The sequence below is a fragment of the Phocoena phocoena genome, chromosome 12 (genome assembly GCF_963924675.1).
Source record: "Phocoena phocoena chromosome 12, mPhoPho1.1, whole genome shotgun sequence".
Classification (NCBI taxonomy): domain Eukaryota; kingdom Metazoa; phylum Chordata; class Mammalia; order Artiodactyla; family Phocoenidae; genus Phocoena; species Phocoena phocoena.
In genome coordinates, this window is record NC_089230.1 from 83,585,428 (window position 1) to 83,606,759 (window position 21,332).

Consider the following 21,332-nt stretch of genomic DNA (forward strand, 5'->3'; position numbering starts at 1 on the left):
TTACTTATGACACATGATAACAAAAACGTCTGATAAATACAAGGCCACTAAGTAAACCAGTAACCCAATATAGGTTGGATTTATTTCTGCATTCCTTTGAAACGTGGACCTTGTCTTATGTGAAAAGAAAATTGATGATTAAATGACTATCATTATTATTGATTTTTGTGGCAGTCGGAGCATAAACCAATGGCCTGAAGTCTTGTCTCACTATTGAGTTGCCATAATTTCAGACAGAGGACTAGAATTATGGTGCTTTTGTAGCAGGCGCAACAAATTCTTCACCTGTAAAGAAGAATAAAGACAATGCCTGGTTTTGCTTTATAAAGTAATTTCCGCACTTAAACAGAAACTTGGGATAAACAAGTGAAAGGTCTTGAAAATCTTCAGAAGTACAATGTAAATAACACCTACAAATAGTTTTTTTTTTCCTCCTTTGTCTATAGTTGCAGTACCACAGTGCAGATTTCCAAATCAGATTTCCAAAGTTAAAAGGTGTAAAATAGTCAGGTTTCTTATATCATAGAACTTTGACCCTGGGAGGTCCTCAGGGAGACACTGATGAGGGCATTGAATCAATCTTCTGGGATTGCAAAGGAAAGCAAGAGAAAAAGAGAAAGAGAAAGGAAGGAGAGATAAAGTAAGAAACTCGTGTATGTGCCAGTATTGTGGGCATTTTTAGAACCGAGCAAAAAATGAACCGTACTAATTTGCATTTGAGTAGAACTTTTTTTTCAAATGCAGAGTCACAAACATTATTTCCTTTAACTTTACAATAAGCTGGAAAGTAGGTTTGGCTAACTTTATTCTTCACAGACAGGGACACTGAATAATTATGAGGACAAGTAGTTCCCCCAGGGGCCCAGAGTTATTCAGTGGCTAAGATGGTGAAAGAAACGAGATTTCTTGATTTTTAGAGTCACTTTCTTTCCAGATAGCTTTGCCTCATACAGGTATGAATGAGCTTCTTAAATAGATGAATATTTGGAGAAAATAGGGAGAAAAAGAATGATAGTGAATTTTTGTTATCTGAATTACCAACCAAGAAATATGATATTAAAAATTCAATGGATAGTAAAAATATTTTAATTGATATTTTATAATTACTTGTAAATATTGGTGTAAGTTTCATGTTCGCCAAATTTTGAAATGGAGCCATATGCAGCTTACAAAATCCTGACCTGAAAAGTTTTTTTATTCCACTCTTTGACACATTTGACATTTTAAACAGACCTTTTACCCTAAATTGAGAATAGACCTTGAGACTAATGAAATACCAGAAACTGGATCAGAGTTTGCTGTTTGTCTCTGGGCTTGAGAGCTAAGTAAGTGGGAAAGCGTAAGTTATCTTTCTTGGTAGGTGAACCTAAGTGTAGTGGTGGGACCCGAACCCTCCAACCTTGGTTCATGGCAAAGCTGTATTTTTTGGTAATGTTAACAAATGGTTAATCAGATGGTGTTTGGAGGGATCTGAAAGGAACATGGCTTCAAGGTAATTATCCTGAATCAAGTGGATTTGTGACAGAAAAGGTAAACGAGTCATGGCAGCTAGTCTTGTGGGATTACGCGTCGGGTCTCTTGAGCTGAGTGGTTGGAATGTTGGAAGGAAATTACTGTTGATGGCTGGTGTGCTCTGCCGGACAGCGGCAGGAAGTTTCAGAACACAGTTGGCTTTAATATCGTCCCGTATAGAACTTAATCTTCATAAGCATTCATATGACAGCAATTCTTTCTGCTGCTGGCAATATTTTCCTCTAGTCATTTCTCTGACAAATAAGAATGATTGCAAGTTGGAGTTGTATGCGTGCGTCTGTAAATGTAAATTGTAGGAGATTTATGTGCATCCATATAAAATCCCTCCTTTCCTGCTAAGGCTTTAGTAAGTTGATTCTTTTCCCTTATAGACGTGTAAAATTAAAGAGGTCAGAGCTTGGATGTAAGCTCTGCTCCCAAAGGACAGCTGTGCTGTTATCATTCATAACTTATATTCTTATAGGCACTTTTGCTGTGGCATGCTTAGTGAGCTCTGTAAAGTAGTATTTTTTTTTTCACTCGTATAGCATCCGTCTCAGATACAGAGAAGAGGAATTAGAATGAAGTACAGGAATTATAGTGAAGCCATGCTACTTTTTACAGGAAAGAGGTTAGAACATCCCCTGAATGTATACAACTATCATCCCTGATAGACAGATGTTATATGATTAGAATAGTGAGTAATAAAGAAACTACTCTGAAAGGTCAGTGTAAGTGGAACTAGCCAGGCAGCAAAAAAAAATGTGGGGGGGGGGGGGCTGTGAAGCACAGTGCCCGTGGTTAATACCTAGAACTTTTTGCCTGTTTATTTGCAGAACCCCTTCTGAATGAGGTCTTAAGCTCCCAGAGGGCAGGAAGCATCACTTCATGTGAACTCTTCATTAGCATCTAGTGTAGTCTGACCGCACAATGGTGATAAGAACAGCTAACATTAACTCAGTGTCCGCTCTGCCAGGCACTGTTGTAAACACTCTGTGTGTAATATCCCAGTGAATGTTCAGAATTACCACATGAGGTAGATATTACCATTATACCTATTTTACAGATTAGGAAACTGAGGCTACATATAGTTGAGCAACTTGACCATGGTTGCATAGCAATTAAGTGCCAGAGGTGGGATTTGAACCGGAAGTAAAGATGATGTGGAAGGACAGGTGTGAAATCCCTCCACCCAACACCCAAAGTAATTTATTCAGTAGTCGTGTACCGAGTGTGTGTTAGATGTTGGGACAATGTGCTAGGATTGTAATGGACACAGTCCTGTCCTCATGGAGCTTATGCTTTTCTACATGGCTATTTCATAAAAGAGTTCACTGGATCATCGGACACCAGAATATGTTTTCATTCATTCAAAGAGCCTCCTAGCGATTAGGCATAGTTTATCATGTCTGTGGAAGACAGTATACGTAAGAAGTGACTGGAAGCAGCCTCCAGGGTATCCAGCCATTCTGCTTCCTTATTATGGAGCTGAAGTTCTACCATATACCATAGCTTGTCAGTTACTTCAATCACTGAGATGGTTAGCTGGCTGTGTGTGTGGGGACTGGCCAGGATTGGTCTTGGAGGGTATATGCATAGAGTGGACATTAGATGTCCCATTCGTCGGACATGCCCTGAGGTTTATAAAACCCATGTGCCATATGTGTTACCAGAGTGCCCCTGCAGGAATGGTTTGTTTGCTGAAATACAAAAGCCAACGTTCCATTACCATAGGTGCTCAGCAACTAAGATGCTGGGACCTGTTCCCAAGTTACAGCATTCCAGTTATACTGGGGAGATTGAAAATCTCAGCCCGTCCAGAACTCTTCCGTGTGTGTTTAATAACTTTATTCTTTGGTAAATTTCCAGTAATTAACATTTTCAACTCATTCTTTTCTACTCCCTTTGATTCACTCTTTGGAGTTATGAGGGAAATTAATCGATGTAGAGAAATGTAAAAGTGGTGACAGTGAAATAGTTTTCTATATAAGCTACATGAATGCATTTTATTGATATTTATGCAGACTATGACAGATTAAATATGGATTTTGGTGATTATTTTTAAGTAGGGCTTTCATATTTTCAAGGAATCCATCCCTCAATTAGTCTCATTTTAGCCTTTTTCAAAATCTTGATAATGTATAGGTTTTATAAGGTATTTATATTGTATATGCATGCATATATGTATATGTACATATATGTATGTATATATCTATAGATACACATACACATATTTATCTTTAGCAAGGTGTTCCCTTCAAGATTACATTATAAATGACAACATCTAAAAGTAAAGAAAAAATTACAGAGATAAAAATACGGGCTTCCCTGGTGGCGCAGTGGTTGAGAGTCCACCTGCCGATGCAGGGGACCTGGTTCGTGCCCCGGTCCGGGAAGATCCCACATGCCGCGGAGCGGCTGGGCCCTTGAGCCATGGCCGCTGAGCCTGCACGTCTGGAGCCTGTGCTCCGCAATGGAAGAGGCCACAACAGTGAGAGGCCCGCGTACCACAAAAAAAAAATGCATCTTTACCTGATGTGGAAATTTGGATGTACATGTAATGTTATCATGCTTTGATATCTATTAAGTCAACTACTGTGAAACACATTTATAACCATCATATGTAAAGCTAAAGCGGTTATTAAAGCATCACTTCCAAACATTTTCATTTTCCCTATTAATTTTCAGTAACTGACTTAAATTCTACATACTGAGTGGCACACATGTAAATGTATACTTAATGATAGCTGTTTTACTAAGGGAAATAACCTAGAAACATACATGCTCTCAAGTGATTCAAATTTAAAAGTTAATGTATTCCATAAGCAGTCATCATTGCTAAGATGACTAGAGAGCTTTAGACGGCTCTAAGGCAATAATGCGATGGATTAGTTTTAATTACTAGCGAAGGAACATTTTAACTCTCAAGACGTGATTCAAAAGCTACAGAGACATACAGTGTTTTTGTTTTATAAACGAAGTCAAGGAGGTACATAAATATGGCTCAATGGCAGAGACAAGACCTGTCGTCCTATCAGACTTACCTATTAGAACACTGTAACCGTTAGTCTGCATTTTTCAAAGCAGAGACAAAAGTACTAAATTATTGAACCCTGTGATAAACAATGCATTTAGCAGGAAGTTAGGAATAGGATCGAATTTATCAACAGAAAGTGACTAACAGGCAGATCTTAAACATTAGCTTTCAGAAAGAATATGCAAAGGTATTTCTTTACAAATATTTGTACCTTACATAGGTAACCATCCTGTATAGAATTAACAAATTAAGCAAAATTATCCACTTAGTGGTTTGCCTAAGGATGCTCTATTAGTTTTAACATCATCTTGCTTTATTAGGGATTAACGGGACCTAATGGATCTCCTGGCTCTGTTGGACCGAGAGGACAGAAGGTAAGTTAGTCACCTGGTATTAATTGCTGGTATTCATTAAGTGTGGAAGCATAATTTCATTGTGGTGTTTCCATATCAACTGACAGATTAGTTGTGAAGTAGCTGAAATACACTTGTTCAACTAAAATCGTGTTTCAGTTGAATTAAATTACATCCCAAACACCAAGATGGAGTGTTGTGATGATCTCAATATTTACCCAGTTTGCATACTTACATATTCATTCTGCTAAAAGCTAAGTACAATGGAGCTCTTTTTATTTTTAGGGAGAACCTGGCGTGCCGGGACCTCGTGGATTTCCAGTAAGTAAATGTAAAGTGACGTGGTTGATAATCTCCTATCTTTAGGTAAAATTCTGCCACTATGAAATTTTTCAATGTCGTTTTCTACGTAATACACATCACAAAGGAGTTTATGACTCTTCTGCTGTGATAAGCATTCTGACTAGGAGTAGAGAAATTTTAGAGCAATTTGAATGTAGGGTGTAAAATACATACATCTGTTTGCAGGTAGCGTTTCCCAATAGACATCCCCCCCTCTGTCCCCACTGGTGGAAAATGTTTCTTGCATAACAACAGCAAATCTAAGTATTCAGTGTTTAGACCTGGGCATCACACCACTTTCTTCACAACTGGTTTTATCCCTAATGAAATATTGGCTGTCAGATATTATCACCCACCTGGTTCCCTGGCAAGTCTTTTTCTGCATTGTACAATCTGGCAGACTTGTGTTATTTCAGTCTACAAGAGAACTGGGATCTCAGGCTGCTATCTTTTTTTCTATTCTGCTCTTCATTCCTCTTTTGTTCTTGTCAGGAATCTGTATGTTTCCTCCTTGTTTTCTATTCTCACTGTTTTCTTTGCCTTATTTCAGTGTCTGTCAACTTTTCCATTATAAGTCCATCTGCAGAAGTGAATATCTTCCTGGCCTTTCTCCCATATTTTCAGCTCAGAGCTCAACATCTTATAGAGATGCCTTTTTTTTTTTTTTAGATTTAGTGAAATTTATCAAACCTCTAGGTCTCTGATAATGAAATAACTTATTGATTACTTTCATATTGCCAAGCAGAACATTTATTCCCCAAATTGATCCACATATTAAAATGTTCAAATAGAAGTAATTTTTCAAAGAATGGCTTAAAAAAAGTCCCACTTATCATTAAAACAGACTGCCCATGTGAAATTCATACTTGTTGTGGCTGCCTGAATAATTAGAAATAATAGAGAACGGACTTGAGGATATGGGGAGGGGGAAGGGTGACCTGTGACAAAGCGAGAGAGAGGCATGGACATATATACACTACCAGACGTAAGGTAGATAGCTACTGGGAAGCAGCCGCATAGCACAGGGAGATCAGCTCGGTGCTTTGTGACCGCCTGGAGGGGTGGGAAAGGGAGGGTGGGAGGGAGGGAGACGCAAGAGGGAAGAGGTATGGGAACATATGTATATGTATAACTGATTCACTTTGTTATAAAGCAGAAACTAACACACCATTGTAAAGCAATTATACCCCAATAAAGATGTTAAAAAAATAATATCATTATCAGAGGATGTACACTGATTCCACTGGGTCCTTCATATAAGGATATTTTAGGAAAGGAGGTCTGGAAGTATAAGCTATCAGGAATATGGTATCAGAGACAGTTATGAATACAAGGGATTCAAGCCAACAGAGGAGAGGAAACCCAAGGCCGGGAGACTGACCCTGGAAAGCATAGAGAGAATAGGGGCTCTAGGTAGCTGATGCTCAGTTTTATTAAGTTCAACAAGCGTAGAGTTAGAGCTTCTTATGTACTAGGCCCTGTGCTTGGAATCGAGGCTGCGAGGCTGCGGAAGGCGTGGCTTCAACCCTTGATTACATGCAGTTCGGTGTTGCTCAAGAGATAGAAAATGTCAAGGAGTGTGAGATGGGGTGACCAGCTCTAAAATAAAATTCAGCATACTAAATTAGGATCCATTGGAGGTTATTTCGTGAGTGACACCGTTTCATTTTCAGTATCTGGTGGATTTGGTGTCTGCATGTAGCCCTACCTGTCGAAGGGTGTGTTTCTAAACCCTTTTCTTCTCCCCCGCCTCTCTGTGCTAAAGGGAGAGAACTTTAGGAAGTTCTCCCCTAAACTAGGGAGAGGAAGTTTGGGGAACTTCCAAATATCACATTAGAAACTTTAAAGCAGTATTGTATTGCTTTTAATGTAGGTTTCTTATAAAACATGACAAGTGATGTCACTTATATGCAGAATTTAAAACATGATACAAGTGAACTCATTTACAAAACAGAAATAGGCCCACAGACATAGAAAACAAACTTATGGTTACTAAAGGGGGAAGAGGGGGAGGGATAAATTAGGAGTTTGGGATTAGTGTATACAAACTATTACATACAAAATAGAAAATCAACAAGGACCTACTGTATAGCACAGGGAGCTATATTCATCATCTTGTAATAACCTACAATGGAAAAGAATAAGAAAAAGTCTGGTTGTGCCTCTTTGTGAGTAACGGTATCTTGGTTTTCTTTAAAAAAATGTTTGGAAAAAATATTACTGGTTAGCTTAGACATCAAAAGAATATTTGAGGAGCTGAAGCAAATTTCTTCCTTTAGAAGTAGAGCCGTGTTTGCTTTTCCTTACCCAGTCCTTTCTGTAGAATGAACATCTTATGTTTATTTAGTGATAAACTTTATTTATTTTTTTAAATTAATTAATTTATTTATTTTGACTGCTTTGGGTCTTAGTTGCGGCACATGGGCTCTTCGTTGCAGCACTCAGGCTTCTCTAGTTGTGGCATGTGGGCTCCCTAATTGTGGCGTGTGGGCTTAGTTGCCCTGTGGCATGCGGGATCTTAGTTCCCTATTGTTTATTTTTGAACTGAGTTATCTCTGTGTCTGTATTTACACTAAGTATAGGTCACGTACCGTAACAACTTTTATTTTAATCTTTTAGGGCCGTGGTATTCCTGGACCTCCTGTAAGTATTATCTCTTGGTTTGTTTTACATAGTCTACAAAAACGGCCCATTTCTCAGATCCCGACCCTACTCTCCAGCTAACACTGTACCCAGTGGCGTTTATAGTGTCCTACCTGAATGATCTTAGGGGGCTACTATGACAGCACCCCTATTCTGCTAAAAGTATTTCATTAATTTAAGGAATTTCTGTTCATTTAATTAATTTCTATATAAGTAATTAAAATTTGGTCCAATGAGTCGTCTCTTTGGAAACCAAAGCTAGCACAGATACGTAATTCTAAGTCAGTTTATCGTATTTGATATCACTTGTCGTAGATTGTAAAAGCATCCGTAAATCACCGTGTCCCTTTAATTTGATGACTGCAGGGTCCTCCTGGGGGAGCAGGCCTCCCCGGAGAGCTTGGCCGTGTTGGACCAATTGTGAGTACACGCGCACACGGCGCATTGGTAGACATTTGCTGATTTAACGGAAGATGTTACTAGGGAAGGCTCATTGCCCTCGCTGTATGCTTCCCCCTGCAAATCCAAGAAATGGCAGATGAATTTCATTCCAGTTTATAATATTGATGAAGACCAGGGTGATCATGCTCCCTCATTTTTGTAGAGTGATTTAAATTTTTTCTCCGAAGTTTTCAGCTAAACTTTTCTTCCCAACTTACAGAATTAGTGATCAAGTGGAGAAGTGTCACCTTCGTTTTACGGACTCTAAGCCAGGATTGGGGTCCAGTGTCTCTTTTATTAGTCTCTCTGCAGGAAATGAAGTGAATAGTCTAAAATTACTACCATGTACACTTACGTTAGGATCATGAAATCATAATCGAACTGACAGAAGTTAACTTTAGTCAGTAAAGAACTGACTGAACTTCATGGGAGAAATTGCTGGTAATGTGTTTGATGTTCATATTCAATAAACATTCAAAAAACGTTGAATCACTGACGTTCTCTGAACGATAGATAATAGTAAATCCACGGAGAGTCTGTAGGAGCTACTCTTTGACAAATTTATTTAGTGAATGACGAATGAATATGAAATGATTGTAAAATTGATTGTCCGATGCTTTTGACTTCTTATGATAGAACATTAGGAAGGAAAAGATGTGCCAGGAGTCAACTCTGGATAATAAGTCTAACTGGACTCCATGTTCATCTGAATGGCTCATTTGAATTTAGCCATCTTGACCTTCCGTCCCAATGGCAAGAGCGTGCAGTGACAGACCGAGGGATAGCTTCTGGGTGAAGAGCCCCAGGGGTGGCTGGCCCTGCAGAGGTGACAACCTTCCCTGTTGCAGCTTCAGGCAGGCGCAAGCCTTCCTTGCTGCTGTTGGCTGGGCAGCATCAGCAGTGTCGGCTGTTCTGGTTCCCCTGAAAATCAACTAGAGAAATACGTAGTGTTTCCAGTTTGTTGGCTGTCCTGGTTCCCCTGATAATCAACTAGAGAAATACGTAGTGTTTCCAGTTTGTTTGCAGAGTAGATAAAGTGATCATCCTATAGAGAAGGACTGGCTTTTTTCCCCCAAGTCTCCCTCTGCCTTGTCTTACTACTTTGGTGAGACCGGAAGTCCTTTATTCTTCTGGTTTTGTGGAGGTAGTTGGATTGCGGGTCCCCCATCGATTTTGGTGGCAGGTCCATGCAGGCTGAGCTCTGCAGGGTTTCTAGGAATGTCAGTTTCTCATGCCTCACCACTTTTATGCACTATGTTTTGACGTGTGTATAACCACTGTGTCACAATTTTCAAATAACTTAGGGTGACCCTGGGAGAAGAGGACCACCGGGCCCCCCTGGTCCCCCGGGACCCAGCGTAAGTTATTTGAAGCTTGAATTTCTCTGTGTCTGAGAGTTGGGATTAAAGAACCAGAAATGGAAGTACCTTTAAATCAAGTCGTTGTCCTAAAATTCCAGAATGGCTATGATTTTTTCACTCATTCAGAGCATGGTCTTTTTAGGCCAGAATAGTAGAGAAATCACAATAATTTAAAAGATGGTTTTCACGGGGAATGGTTTACTCATTGTATTTGAGGTGCTTTGAGGCTTGTGATGTCTCAAATGTTCAAAACTTGGACGTATAAAGGGAACATTTTCAAAGGAACTCGTTTTTACGAAGGATTTGCACAGTTAAGTACTTTTAAAAATGCAGTTAATTAGGAGATTATCCTTATTTTTAACTTACGATTTAGAGTTCTCCACATTTTCTATTCTCTCATTTTATTTCCCTTCAATCCCCTGAAAGAAATAATCTACTGCAATTTAGTTTGCTCCAAGCAGAAGAGGCCAAGTCAAGTTTTTAGAATGTTAGCGTATTATACGCTATTTATTCCGTATAGGTTATTGAACAAATACATTGATTGTATTTTTGTCCAGTGAACTTTCTGTTATTAGTAGTCTGAATTAAAATGTTTCACTATATTCTTAACTTTAGTATTTTCTTTACTTTAGGGAACAATTGGCTTTCATGATGGAGATCCATTGGTAAGACGTTTTCCTTTGAACAAAGTACAGTTTAGGTCAAAGACCAGGAATTCTCTTTAAAAGGTGAATTCTCTTGAAAATGACCTCACTGGAATGTTGTATTTCTGTCTTTTACTTTACTCAGATAGCAGAGCAGTCGGCCGGACTGGTGAACTGGTCGCTTGTGTACACTCAGAAAAACCGTTTTTCATTATAGAAATATCTTTTTTTCCATAATCTTTTTACTTTATGACTAAGACATGCTTTTTCACCAGAAGTCAAGCAATCCGCTCTGAGACTTGTTTTACTTATAGACTAATGTTCAAACGATGTAGGAAAACTGCACTAAATGCAGCTTTGGTCCATTTGTTGGGGGGACGTGACCCTCAGGACAGAGCTGTTGGAGTGGGGGGCAGGTGGGAGGGGACAGAGGTCAGGTCCTGGGACAGTGGCCTGTCTGCAATCATTTTATTTCTTTAACAAGTTAAATCTGAAGTAAATATGGCAAAATAGTAACACACATTAAATCTGGGTGGCGGATACGTGGGGGAAGCGTTTGTTATGTTCTCTGTACTTTTCTGTAAGCTAGGAGTATTTCCGAGTTTAAAAATAAAAGAATGAAAAAGGAAAGGGGGTAGTCAGAGTTATTTCATGAATATAATTGAATTGGGGTTCTGTAGCTGGACTCCTAAAGGAGGTACCATTTTGTCATAAAGTAGAAGCTCTGGTTTACTGTCTCTCTGTCTCTCTGGCAGTGTCCCAATTCCTGTCCACCGGGTCGCTCTGGATATCCAGGCCTGCCGGGCATGAGGGTAAGAGAATAATTTCCATGCTGTATTCTGTTTTCTGTTTTGAGTATTATCCACAGGAAAAGTAGAGCCTTTCCTTGAAGCACTGGCTTTTCTGGTGTGGAGTGCCCACTTTGATGGATTAGGCAAGTCTGTGTCGCTTATTCTGTGGTCCTTATACAGTCCTGGAGATTCCCGCTGGTACCCTGACAGACACAGATGCTTGATTATTCAGTGCTGTTCAGGGAAGAAATACCAGTGAAATGTACTGGATGGAGGGACCCTACAACACCAAATGAAGGTTCAGAAGTTTGCTCCAGTGATGAGAGATGCGGGCCAGGGACGGTACACATGATGTATGTGAAACTGTTTTAGTTAAAAAGAATTGGAAAAACTGTGCAAAATAGAGAAGAAAAGAGACTTTCCAAAAGTGTTTTTCTCTCACTCTGCCATCATAGCTACTTCAAAATTGCCCATAAAAATAAAAATAAATAAATACCAAAAGCTGGGGTTAAATGGCTTTCTCTCTCTAGTCCAGACCAGGGAAGTTCTGCCAAAGATCTCAAAGGCTCCAAGGCCCTGGGTTTCCCACTGTGATTTTCGTGGAGGTTAGCTTTGGTGGGTTCCCATAACTGCAGAAGACTTGGGCCTGGCTTGGTGTCTTGTTTTTCACAGAGACTTGCACCCTTGGTACAAGAAAGGTTCTGAGGAAGGAAGCTCTGACAGACTTAATTTCAGAATGTTTATTTCACACTTGCCCCATGTCCCTGACCCGAAGCGCACATATACTTAGAACAGGTGGCTTGACAGTGAAAGATGAGGATTTCTGCACATGTTCTGCAACCTTCACGGGCTGCCGCTTATAGCTTGTCACCTGCACTTAAATTGTGTACAAGAAGAGGCAGAAAGTCGTGTGTCTGGGGAAGCCCTTCTTCTGCTTCCAGGAAGGAGATGGGCACAGAGGAAGCAGAGGGTTTTCAGGGGAGCCTCCAGAGAGCAGAGAGTAACCCGTTGGGTGTGTCAGCTGTCACCTCTGGAGAGCGAGTTACTGATGCTGGAGAAGACTCCATGCCCTTCGCCCAACTGTGGGAGGGAGCTGAGGGGGGGAGGGTTAGGGACCGGCTGGCAGTGAGTCATTGCCCAGTGGCTGAACTAGGTAACGGGGTGTTTGCTATTCTCGAACAGAGTTTGTCTATTAACTGAAACTGATATTTATTATATACTGTGGTCATGTAGCCCACAAGGTGTTATTAAGGTCTTCTAAGGCTGTCATTTCTCTGACATAACCTTACTGTTAGCAGCCTATGGACGTAGATTTGGGGGGAGCAAGGTCATTTCGTGAGCCTTCTGACCACTTTCTGTGCCAAACTCAACACGTTTGTTTGCTTGTCTATTTATTTATTTCTGTACTTACGTACTTTTGCATTTGTTAGGGTCATAAAGGGGCTAAAGGAGAGATTGGTGAACCTGGAAGACAAGGTCACAAGGTAAGGACAATGAATATTTAGTGGGAAAATTGTGATTAGGAGGTCGTGATCACTTTCATTATAAAGAATTATAAGGGGGCTTCCCTGGTGGCGCAGTGGTTGAGAGTCCGCCTGCCAACGCAGGGGACACGGGTTCGTGCCCCGGTCCGGGAAGATCCCATGTGCCACGGAGCGGCTGGGCCCGTGAGCCATGGCCACTGAGCCTGCGCGTCCGGAGCCTGTGCTTCAGAACGGGAGAGGCCACAACAGTGAGAGGCCCGCGTACCGCAAAAAAAAAAAAAAAAAAAAAAAAAAAAGAATTATAAGGGATAATAAAAGCATACTATTTTACCCTTCCTTTTCCAGTGATGATTAACAAGTTCTCAGTAGATGCATCAATATTCTGTTTAAGCATCATATTCTAACATTGTTCAGTTACAAAAAACAGAACAAAGAAAGCGTCATACACTTTCATTCTTTCCTGTATTGCTACCCCTTTTCTTTTCAAATCAGTCACACACACTCAGCACTTTTCCTTGATGGTTTTGATAGTCAAGTGTTATTCTAGCTGGTTGTTCCACTCCACTAAGCAAAATTTTATGACGGGAGTAAAATTTTATGACAAGTGTTGCTGAGACTAGCAAACGGGGAAGTTGGTAATTGGCTCATAGCCTCTCATCTTAAGTTCTGAAATAATTTATCTGTTTCTGACCTAATTTCAGTGTAACTTAGATTTTGAGTAATCTGGAGGTTAGCAATTGGCACTTATATTATATTCTGGGTAGAAACTGAAATCCACAGCACAACTTGCATTGGGGCTGGCATGTCCTACAGAAAATCCAAGGCTGAAATTTAAAGCAAGGTGACCTATTTGCCTTTTCTTTTCATCCATTAGGATGAAATCTCTTTAGAGTAACTAAGAATTTGACTTCTTGTACGGTAGAATTTTAGTTCCAGTTAATTCTATAATATTTTACAAAGTCAAACTGTTCTTATCAATGTGGGTCTTCTCGACTTTGTTGAATATGTCCTTCTACACCTTTATTGGGTGGCAGAAGTCTTTTTCTTTAGAAGTTAAGAGCTTGAGAGGCAATTTATTAATACCTTCAGGCAGGCATTAATATTCCGTTTTTTTTGGCCGTGCCGCAGGGCTTGCAGGATCTTATTGCCCCGGCCAGGGATCGAACCTGGGCCCTCGGCAGTGAAAGCACGGAGTCCTAACCACTGGACCGCCAGGGAATTCCCAGGCATTAATATTCTTGAACTCCTTAGATAAAGCTGTTGAACAATCTCAGATAATGAGGATAAATAAGCCAATTTCCAGTACCTTATTACAGTATGAACATTCATTTAAAAAGTCTTTTATTATTTAGGCTCTGAATGGTTAAGGCATTTCACTTATCTGGCATATAACAGCTGGGTTCTTGATGTCAAATTGGAGAAAACAGAAAAAAAAATCAAGTACTTTGGAAATTTCTCTGTGTGCTCATTCCTCCATTGAATTTTTCAATTTGTAATTTAAACGAACCAACAAATATTTATTAAGTACCCACTATGTGCCAGGGTTTATTCTAAGCGCTAAGGGAGCAGAAATGAAAAATGTCCAATATGGCTAAATTAAGTATGACATATCCATATAATAGACTATGATCTAACCTCAAAAACAAGTGTGTAGGAATATTAAATCACACCAAATATTCAGGAGGTAATATGTATAATAAAGCAGATTTAGTAGACTTCTGCTATTTTTGATGCCCTGCATCCCTTTCTTTTTTTTGGGGTGACCTCTTTTCTTTGGGGAACTTCCGCTTCCCCATCCCATGGGATTTGGGAATGGACCTGTCCGTCAGAGTGTCTCTCCACTCTCCCATGAAACTAGCATTTTTGAGACCTATACAAGTTAGTGATCTGGACTTTCAAATTTGGTTTGGTCTTCATTGGGGAACCTGCAAATTGTTTGGTGTGTTGGGTAACTGGCCAAAATTTTCATTAAAAGTTGTTGAGGGCTTCCCTGGTGGCGCTAGTGGTTGAGAGTCCGCCTGCTGATGCAGGGGACACGGGTTTGTGCCCCGGTCCGGGAAGATCCCACATGCCGCGGAGCCTGCGTGTCCGGAGCCTGTGCTCTGCAACGGGAGAGGCCACAACAGTGAGAGGCCCGCGTACCGCAAAAAAAAAAAAAAAAAAAAAAAAAAAAGTTGTTGAAAACTCCTTTAATTTATTTCACATGTTTATGTCACTTAAAACTTTCAGTGGTGTCTTTGAAAATCGGCCTATGAAGATAAGATAGCTCCTTGAACAATGAAACTTGAAAGGGCTAATAGATGCTGTAAACTGAAAGCAGAAAGGTGAAGAATTATGAGACTATAGGGGTCTGAAGTTTGCTTTCAGATTCACAGTTCTGCCTTGAGTTTACTCTACAAATTAATTAATGAAGATTATAAAAATTGTTTATAAAGATAAGAATGAATAGTCAAACATCTTTCAGTAAAACGGTACTAAGTTGCTATTCTAAATTCGTCATTTAGCTTTGTGGTTATTGGTTAGTTTTTGTGTGCTATTCATCTGCTGGTGAAATATTTCAGTCAAATACAGTACTCCAAGGTTTATCAAGAATCTGTGGGAAAATACCCCAAAACCTGCTAATGAAAAATTACAATCACTGTTGTTTTTGTACTTACATGGGGAAATACAAGTAGTATTTAATCATACACATGTGTTGATTATCCGCTCCATAAACTAGCTTATTCACTGGCTTTCCCATTAGGACCATCTCCCTCCACTGTCAATCTTATGTTCTGACGGAATGTAATCTGAATATAATTATGAGACAAAGATCCACTATGTAAGACTCTCAGAGTTCATTCAAAAATCAAGTGTAAATTATTTAGGTATAGCCTAGTTCTTTGCACTAGATGCCCAAATGTTCTATATTAACACTGGTACTAAATTTTTTGTATTTCTTTGTGGGTGTGTGTGCAAAAATCTCTAGGTATAAAGTATAGCATGTGGAGTAAGAAAATGGGTGAATTGAAGCATGTAATAAACAATAGAACTGGATTTTAATCTACCATCATGAACAAATATCAAAAACTAAGAATGTTTCTCATGATGAATTTCACAATTTAAGTCATTCATTACCACAGAAAATGTAAAACAGTATATCTACTGTGAAAAGTAAAACCTTTGTCAGAGAGAAAATAACTTTTTCCCCAGAGTCCATAAAGTAATCTTTCTGTAAGAAACAGTAGTTGGATTTCTGTTTAGAATATCCTAACATTTTAAAGTATATCAGAGATTATAAAATTAGTATCAAAAAGTTAAACCAATAATTAGTTAAAAAACATAATGGAAGAAGATTCCATTGGCAATAGCCACCAGGTGGTCAAAATACTTTAGAACAAACTTAAGAAGTATTCAACAAAATGAAAAGAACAAAACTTTATTGGTGGAAAGAAAAAGAAAACGTTTTGACTAAATATGAAGATACACTGAGTTCTGAGATGGAAAGACGCAGTACTGTGAAGATTCTAACTCTCTCTCTATAATCTATTAATTTAATGAAGTCCTAATACAAAGCAAGCAGTGTTTTTGTGAAGATCCGCCCAACAATTCCAAAGTTCATGTGGAAGGGTAAACATTTAAGAAAATCTGAAAATAAAAGTAACTATAAATGAAAAATAAGGGTAAAGGAATTCTCCCAACCTGAGATTAAAACGTATTATAGAATTTCGATAATTAAAACGTTATGGTATCGACAACATCATACAGCAGACCAGTATAGCTGAATAGGAAGGAAGTCCAGAAACAAGTATATTTATCAAGTTAACATACATTAAAGATGAATTTTTCAGCCTGGGTGGAGAGAATCTATTATTCAATAAATGATATGGGATAGAGTGCCAGTTATCAGGAAAAAAAAAGATTTCTACTCTATATTTACATAAAAATAAATTAATGATAATTAAAAATTTCTATGTAAGAAATGAACTATAAAATTACTAGAAGGAAAATATAGATGAATATTTATATATTTTGGGGATGTCAGAGAAGGCTTTTCCGAGCACCATCAAAGGTAGAAGCCATGGAAGAAAAGACAGATTTAGATTTAAGTACAATTTTTAAAAAACAAACTGTGCATGGTACAAAAACTATAATGAAAAAGTTAAAATGAAAATCATAATTTAAAATATTATAGTTTAAGGAAAAGTTTGCATAGTGTGATCACACTTTCCTAATAATACACCCACAACACACATACTTAGAACATGAATGCATACACTCCCCCTCTCTCTCCCCCTCTTCCTCTTTCCCTCCCCTCCTCTCTCTCTCTTTAGAAAAGCTTTGAAAGGATAGCATCCAAAATATTACTGGTGTTTATAGTGGAAAGGTGGGATTGGGTGACTTTATTTATATGCATCTCTATTTTCTGAATGTTCTGCAGTTAATATGGACTACTCATATAAAATAATTTAAGCAAGTATAGTAGACTAATTCAGGAGATGCCAGATGAACTTACCACGTGCCAAGTTAGACCGAGCCCATTTCAGTGTCCATTTGCTGGATTAGCATTTGGTGCCCTTCTCTCTGTTTTTTCAGGGTGAAGAAGGAGACCAGGGTGGAATTGGACAGGTTGGAGCTCAAGGACCTCCGGTGAAGTATTTTTAGAAACATATTTAACTATGTTGTGGGACCCTGCTGGTCTTTGGAGGATATCATTACTGCTTGCTGAACTTCTGGGGTTTGGGAGAGGATATGCCAAAATATTTCTGTAAAATTCACAGTTTTTCATCTTTTAAATATACAGCATCTGTCAAGGAATGCAAGATTTGTAAAAAGTATGCTTTTTGGAACACTTATGCACGAGCTCGGGAGACAACACATGTCATTCTCATGTCTCTGCTATTGACCCAAATATTTCTGGAATTCTCTTTTGAATTACCTTCAGAGTCAGAAAATAAGTCCCACAAGAATGAGTGGCTTTATTCTGATTTGGCCAGATCTCACTTTGTGTCCTGACTGGATCACCCTGGCCATGTGTATTTCAGGCCATTCCTAACTGATCTACAGAGAACCGGGACTGACCTGGATGTAAAACAAACAGTTGGAGATGCCCCCTTTTCTCCAGTGAGAGCACGGGGAAATGACTGGCCTAGAGCTACTTTATCCTAAGCCATTGTGGACAGTTAGCAAGTTGCCCGGAAGTGGCTACCCCGCTTTCCTGATGGGGCGTCTGCCCGCTGCTTCTCCCCAGGGAGCATCTCTACGGCATCTGTTTCTGGAGCCCTGCTGCTGTGGGTCCAGACAGTCAAGAATGACAACACTCAGTGTTGAAGGGGGTCCTAGGATCGACACCATGCACCCTCATTTTGAGGATTACCCACTCCTGTGCCCGAGAAGGGAGGAGATGGCTTCCTCCTGCCCCAAATTGGAATTCACAATGCCTTTTATTGTAGAAATGGTGTAATGTAGAGTGATGGCAAGTGAATGATGGAGACCCCAGCTACACTTATAGGAAGAAGCTTTTGTGGGCTGCCTGGGAACCTATTGCCTTGGATGGCACACACTGGTGGGGAAAAATTAGTCCAAAGTTTAAAATCACGATCATGTGACCCGTAACCACGTTACAAACCATGAAGGAGGCAAAAGTGGCAGTGTATTCTGTGTGAGTTAAAAGTCAAAGGCTTTAGCAAGATTCTTTGATGCTAATGATACTTACTCTTTTGCCATCAGTCATTGTTCCGATTCCAGATTTGTGTAAGTCTTCAGAATTTTTAAAAAGGGTTTTAACATCAGAAGAATTCCTTTTGGATTTTTCTTCTAAACCAGGAAAGTTTGTCTGCAATATAATGTCACTTTTTCTCAGTGTTACCTTTGGTTATGATAACATCCTTCTCGATCAGCTTTTGTGATGACATCAAAGAATGTGTGCTTCAACTAAAAGAATTTCCTTCTCTTTTTTACATTTCCAGGGAGCCCAAGGTTTGAGAGGCATCACTGGCATAGCTGGGGCCAAAGGGGAAAAAGTAAGATGGTGATGATACACTACCAAAATGCATAAATGTTTAAGTTTGGGGCCATTTCAAATAACTTCTTATCTTTAACGTCACTTTTTATTTCTTACTTGGTGCTTTGTAGATGTTTGGTTGGGTTCTTACTTTCTGTTATAAACGTAGATGATAGAAATGAGTCATACATAGGATACTTGTTATTATTATATATTTTAAATTATTTTGGGTAAATAGGAGTAAGCAGGGTTGTTTCGCTTAATCTCTTTTCTTTATCAGTAGTTGACACTGATAACACTGACACAGTACCTGGAGTGCCCGGCAAAAGCAGAGGAGGATGGAGAGGTGGAGCAGAGGATGACGCGTTGCCCTTGGTGGGCAGGGCAGGGCAGGGCAGGGCAGGGATGGCTTGTCTGAGTGAATAGAAGAAGCAATAACAACGCAAGCTTGAACGTCCATGATGAGCTCAGAAATATTTTTCTTGCTGTGTGTGTGTGTGCGTGTGTGTGTGTGTGTGTGTGTGTGTGTGTGTGTGTGTGTGTATGAGTGGAGGGGGCATGTCTAGCTTCTCTCAGATGTTAAGGAAATGGTCAGCACTTTGTAGAAAGTTTGTTAGGAAAGCCCATTTGTAGGCTCCAGAAAATTAAAAACGGGGCTCTTTGCCCACCACCCCTCCTGACCCTCGCCTCACCCTCTGCAGAACCTCTGAGGCTAATTCATGTTGTTCTGCACGGAAGCACAGAGTCTTTCATTAGCAACCAGACAAGGATAACGGGCACATTGTAGGTGCTCAGTAAATGAAATTCAACCTTTTTAGAAAAGAGATGCACATTTTTGTGGATCGAAGGAATTGCTTCATGAATAATTCCATCAATTTCATTTTTTCAGCCGCTTTCTCTGTCTGTCTAGGTTTTCTCATTGTGCCCGTCTCCCTCTTCTGTTTCCTATAGAATGCGGTTTCTTTTCTAAAAACACTGTATTTTTAAAAACATATTTTGCATTTCTGTACTCATGTTTCCTTAAGTAACATTCTGTGTGTACTCGTCTGTTATTAAAAAATAAATCCCATTTATTTTGAAGTTGCTGATACACAGACTTTTGCTTTTTCTGGGTTTAAATCACTTCCTAAAATACGTGACCCTCACTTTGAAACCAATTACTGTTCTTGATATGCTCTTTATTTGAGGTATTTTGCTACTGGGTACTTTTCAAAATTTCTCATTTCCTCTGATTTTTGTCAAATTGCTTTCATTAAAAAGAAAAAAGCTCTTCTGGTGAATTCAGACCTGCGGAGTGGTTACCTAGTAACAGCAGTTTGGGTCTGAGCTGGTGTTGAACAGCAATAAGAGAGAGAGAGAGAGAGAGAGAGAGAGAAAGGGAGAGAGACGGGCAGCGTCCAAGCCATTTCTATAACTCGAAGGCTGGCTCTCCTTCCACCAGGCAACGTGAGTGACGACTTCAAGGGCTTTTTCAGGTCTCCCAAACGTCTTCTTCACTGGTGGAAGGAGAACGCCTTCTGCTGTATTCTAGTTTTAGGGATCAGAGACTTTCAAGGCTCTGTGGTGCCTCTGCTTCTTTCTTTGATTCTACCCACGTCTGAACCGTCTAGCAAAGGTTTTCTAATTTTTAATTCTTACTGCAGACACCGTCCACCTGGTTTTCTTGGCCTGACATTTACCCAATACCCTTTTGACTGTTTTCCATTTCTTTTATCATCTCCTCCTCGCAAGCCTGTTCGTCAGGAGATGGCTTGTTCACTTCAGGTGCCCATCTGTCTTCTCGTTCCCCTGGTAGATGAGAAGAAGTTTTAAACAAGGGAGTGTGTCTTGTCATGCAGCATATGTAGAGAGCACCGAAAACCCCATATTTTTGTTTTCAAATCACATTTTGATTCTTATAATGAAAATAGGGAGGCGATATGTGCAATAGATAACAAAGACAGAGATAGTTTCACGATGATTAGATTTATGAAGCTCTGTAGGTTTTAGCCATTGTCACTCAGCAGGGTAAATCTGTTGTGGAGAAAATAGATCAATTACTTTACACATACTGAACCTGCCATCTATCCAGGATGGAAGAGGGGATGCTTAAATCCTTATTACAATTCGTTCCTCTGAATCACACGGCTGGACTCCTGATTCTAGGTCTGGGTGGGGATCTCGAGTCCCAGAAATCCCTCCCACTGGTGTGGTGGTGGCGGAGTCCACAGCAGCTACTATTTGGGTGGCCCCTTGGTCTTCACCATCAATGAATTCCTGTAGGGATCCTGAGAACCCTGGAGTGTGATGACCAAACCTTTTCCAATAGGCTTGCCAAGTTCTCTAAACAGGTAGCTCATATCAGCAATCAGGAATGGACCCAGTGTTTGTTAACTTAAAATATTCAGGGTGGTATCAAAGATTGGGTGTAGGTACTTTTGGTGGGATGAGAGAATGTAAACCAGTGTTTTAACATCTGAGGTTTCTGATTAAATACTCCTAGGGTTCACTGATGAATAGAGTATATATTACAAAACACAAAACCTCCTTTTTATCTGGCTATTGAAGTTCTTTAGAAAGACTGGTGTGCCCTTTAGCATACATGGCTGATCTCAAGTTCATTTCTTTGTCTTGTTTATTTCCAGGGCGCTCGGGGCTTAGATGGAGAACCCGGACCACAAGGTCTCCCTGGTGCACCTGTGAGTAGTTTTCCTTTCATGGGATCCACTGATAGATTTTTTCTCAATGATCAATGATAGATT

At 39.6% G+C, this 21,332-nt stretch overlaps 1 protein-coding gene across 1 annotated transcript in view; it reads left to right on the forward strand.

Moving 5' to 3' along the window:
- Nucleotides 1–21,332, forward strand: part of COL9A1 (collagen type IX alpha 1 chain) — an 83,230-nt gene that overhangs the window by 26,311 nt on the left and 35,587 nt on the right. Inside the window, exons 11-21 of the mRNA XM_065888667.1 lie at nucleotides 4,870–4,923; nucleotides 5,188–5,223; nucleotides 7,864–7,887; nucleotides 8,254–8,307; nucleotides 9,633–9,686; nucleotides 10,322–10,354; nucleotides 11,089–11,145; nucleotides 12,555–12,608; nucleotides 17,184–17,237; nucleotides 18,557–18,610; nucleotides 21,216–21,269. Of these exons, the coding sequence (XP_065744739.1) occupies nucleotides 4,870–4,923; nucleotides 5,188–5,223; nucleotides 7,864–7,887; nucleotides 8,254–8,307; nucleotides 9,633–9,686; nucleotides 10,322–10,354; nucleotides 11,089–11,145; nucleotides 12,555–12,608; nucleotides 17,184–17,237; nucleotides 18,557–18,610; nucleotides 21,216–21,269 (528 nt within the window). The remainder of the gene's footprint in view (nucleotides 1–4,869; nucleotides 4,924–5,187; nucleotides 5,224–7,863; nucleotides 7,888–8,253; nucleotides 8,308–9,632; nucleotides 9,687–10,321; nucleotides 10,355–11,088; nucleotides 11,146–12,554; nucleotides 12,609–17,183; nucleotides 17,238–18,556; nucleotides 18,611–21,215; nucleotides 21,270–21,332) is intronic.